Below are 3,293 nucleotides of genomic sequence, written 5' to 3' on the forward strand. Positions count from 1 at the left end.
TGAAAGGGCCATCTCTATGGCTGCATACTGTTTTGCAGAGTTCCTACAGGGATTAAAACCCTCAAGGATAACAACCCAGTTTTCAGAGTTTGTCTACTCTGCGAGAACCAGGAGGCTTAACCCCAGCACCTGAAGTGCAGTGCTTCCAGAGAGCACGGCCACAGGCTCCAGCAAACCCGCCAGTGCTGTGGGAACGGACAGAGACTGTTAATGCAACAGTGCTGTTAAAAAAACATTCCAAGGTTTTGTTCTGTGCTTCTGGGGCATTAAACCTGTTCACAATCCTGTTTAATTACCTTTTTCTGGTAAATGTCCACGAGAGTGTTACTACTTGGAACAAAGCAGTGTTTTGATCTCTTACAAAGAGAATGACAATTACTATTCAGTTTGCATTTGCTTTCAAATGCCTTAGCCTATATCATGATTCCAGCGAAAATACCGAGGGTGCTTTCTGTATCATCCTCAGGCCCCAGTTCTTCACCATGATCCTCTGGAGAGGTGCGTACACCTTGTTCCTTAACGGTCTTTCTCTTTCTTCTGCGCACGTACACAGAGCGACTCTTCTCCCTCTCCTCAGGAGGTGAGATCTTTGCACTCACGGCAGCTTTCAGAGCTTGCTCCAAGCAGCTGTAGAATCTAGACAGAAACAACTGTGTCATCATTTCTGCAGGTTTGCTCAGGATCTGCAAAACTTCCCTGAGAAACTAACGCTTTGGTAATACAACCAAGATGTGCTAAAAGAAGAAAACTGTCACTATCATTGAACTGTTGTAGCCAACACTGGAAGAAAAACCAGAACTATCAGCCTGTGCCCTTGTGTGTGCTGTGCCGCTTCCCTTTGTAATGCTTGTTGTCAGAAATCAATGTGTGGATGTGCTCACGTGCCGCTAAGATCCGTTAATCTTACAGAAACTGTAAAATGGTATCAGGTTAAACATCTGATGAATGACAGCATTAATGGTCAGATGGACTGCTGCTATTAGCAACTACTTTAACAGCTACAGAGATTTTCAGTGGACATACAAAAATAAATGGTCTTAGACATGCAGGTGTCTCTTCAGCATCCCTTTGATCCTCAGGATCCTTGGCTCTTCTGCCTCCAGCTGAGGAGCAGAACAGGCAAATGTAATGCTGCAAAGGGTGTGTGTAACCTTCCACCACCTTCATAAATCACCAGTTTTGGAAACTACACAAAGCATGTAGTGGATTGAAGTGTGCACTGCAATCTGAATGCTGCTGAAGTGGGGACTGTGTTAGAGTACTACACGCTGTTATCCTCAGAGAAAGAAACTTCAACCCCACTCAGTAACAAAGAGTCTGCAAACTCTTGCTGTTTATAGGTTTTCACTTAAACAGTTCATGGTCTTCAGAGCTCAAAAAATTAATTGAAATTGCATTTTAGACTTTGGTGTTGTTTTTTTTTTTTTAACATAACCTCTCACTTTTGGATTTAGATGTCAGGAAGAGGTTTGGTGTAATCTTACAAACCTGTCAATCCTCCTTGCATTTTCCTCCATTTTCTGATTAGCCACATGTATCAGAAATTCAATATATTCTTCGGAGACCATCAGTTTCCCCTGGTGGCTCAATGGAACTTCTAAGCAGTGAGTGCTCCGGACAGCCTAAGAACACACACAGAAGGATTTATCTAGAACAAAGCTTTTTTGTTTTATGAAGGTTATTTAAATAATATGGGGAGTTCATTACAGTAAAAAACCCACATCTGCACAATTGGTTAGTCTGCTGTCAGCTAAAGCAGAAAGCTATTTCTTTGCTACAGCACGCCCTGTGATAGCTGGTGATCACATCACAATCCAGATCTTGGCTCATTAAAAAAATTGAGGTTAACAGTAACCACATGGTTTTGTCACATTCCTTACAGGTTAAGTAGAAAAGTCCTTACCATCATAACTTTTCCTCCTCTGCCAACGGTAATTCCAGAGTTCCTGAACCCAGCCTCGATAGCCACTGAATGCTGCAGGACAAATAAATGCCTTGAACAGGTTTTACACTCTCACAGCAATAAATAATTATGGATGCATTATGCAACCATCTTACCACCTCAGTTTTTGCAAAAAAACTTATTCAAAACCATCTCCCCAGATTAATGCAATACTAGTTAAATTAAAATGTTTTTAAGATCAAACCCACAAATTGTGGTTTGACTGTCTGATCTCACTCTGTGCAGCGGGGACATTACCGTCTCTCTGGGCACTGGACTGTGGTCTCTCAAAGAGCTGGGAGCCATACAGAGCTGTGCAACACTGACAGCCAAAAGTGCAGCAGTTCTACAAAAGGAGCTCATCAGCTCTCCTCTGCATAAACGAGGGAACACACCCACCAGGCGTTACTCTCGAGTCTTTCTGGAAAAGCTGAAGGCAAAGGTACAGCTCCGTTAGTGAAACTCTGGAGCCAAACAGCCTGGCTGGCAGCAAAACCACGTCTGAAAACCCGTCCCTTCCAGCCAGCTAAAGCAACCCTGGCTCTCTGGGAACAATTTGTACCAGGCAACCTGCTTCAGCTCCAAGACTGAACTGTAGCTGAGTAATTTTGTTTTTAAAAACGTACAGCAAAATCCCCACCACGTTCAAAGCTGTGTTTCCAGCTTGCTTTCACTACCCTCGTCGCTAACCATACAGCACACCTGGGACTACTCTTCAGTGCTAAAGCTTATTGAGGAGCCAGTACTTTTATTTTTACAGCAAGGAATCTAACAGAACCCCCCTGTAACTTGTCACTTGATGTGATTTTACCAGAAGCTGTGCATCTTGCAGCTCTTGACACAGCACGTGAAGAACAAATGGTTCAAACTTGAGCACAGCGTCACCGGTGGCCTTCTCTAGTGCTGCCATCTGGAAAATACACCAAAATATTTATATTAATACTGCAAATGTGTACTGTTACTACAAAAAAAAAAAAAAAAAAAAAGCTAGTCGGAGTGTGAAACAAGCATTAAAAACGCAGCAAATGAGTTCCCAGCAATCAGGTTTTGATTTTTCATTGCTCACAATACACAGAAACCCCACAGATTTCCATGGTTCTGTTTGCTAAACTGATTTGGTTTGACAGCAATTCATAGCAAGAGAGACTTTAAAAACTTTAAAAAGTGTGCTTCCCTGTTTATTTCCTTGTAGATTCAAATGAATCGACAGCCAGTACAGCGTGGGAAGAGGACTGCTCTCCTGCCATCAGGTGAAACCTCAGCACTGTTTTTTAAACTGTTCTTTAAACTCAAAGACGTTTAGTTTGTGAAGTACATTCCTCAACTTCAGAAAACTTCCTGGGGTTCAGCA

General features: G+C 42.5%; 1 protein-coding gene across 1 annotated transcript in view; it reads right to left on the bottom strand.

Annotated features, from left to right (window-relative positions):
• Positions 1–413: 413 nt before the first annotated feature.
• Positions 414–3,293, bottom strand: part of TYW3 (tRNA-yW synthesizing protein 3 homolog (S. cerevisiae)) — a gene marked incomplete at its 5' end in the record, with an annotated part of 4,648 nt that continues 1,768 nt past the window's right edge. The window contains 4 exons of the mRNA XM_010080123.1: positions 414–636; positions 1,489–1,622; positions 1,904–1,975; positions 2,754–2,852. Coding sequence (XP_010078425.1) covers positions 414–636; positions 1,489–1,622; positions 1,904–1,975; positions 2,754–2,852 — 528 coding nt within the window. The remainder of the gene's footprint in view (positions 637–1,488; positions 1,623–1,903; positions 1,976–2,753; positions 2,853–3,293) is intronic.

This window comes from Pterocles gutturalis, unplaced genomic scaffold, assembly GCF_000699245.1.
Source record: "Pterocles gutturalis isolate BGI_N339 unplaced genomic scaffold, ASM69924v1 scaffold13301, whole genome shotgun sequence".
In the NCBI taxonomy this organism is placed as follows: Eukaryota; Metazoa; Chordata; class Aves; order Pterocliformes; family Pteroclidae; genus Pterocles; species Pterocles gutturalis.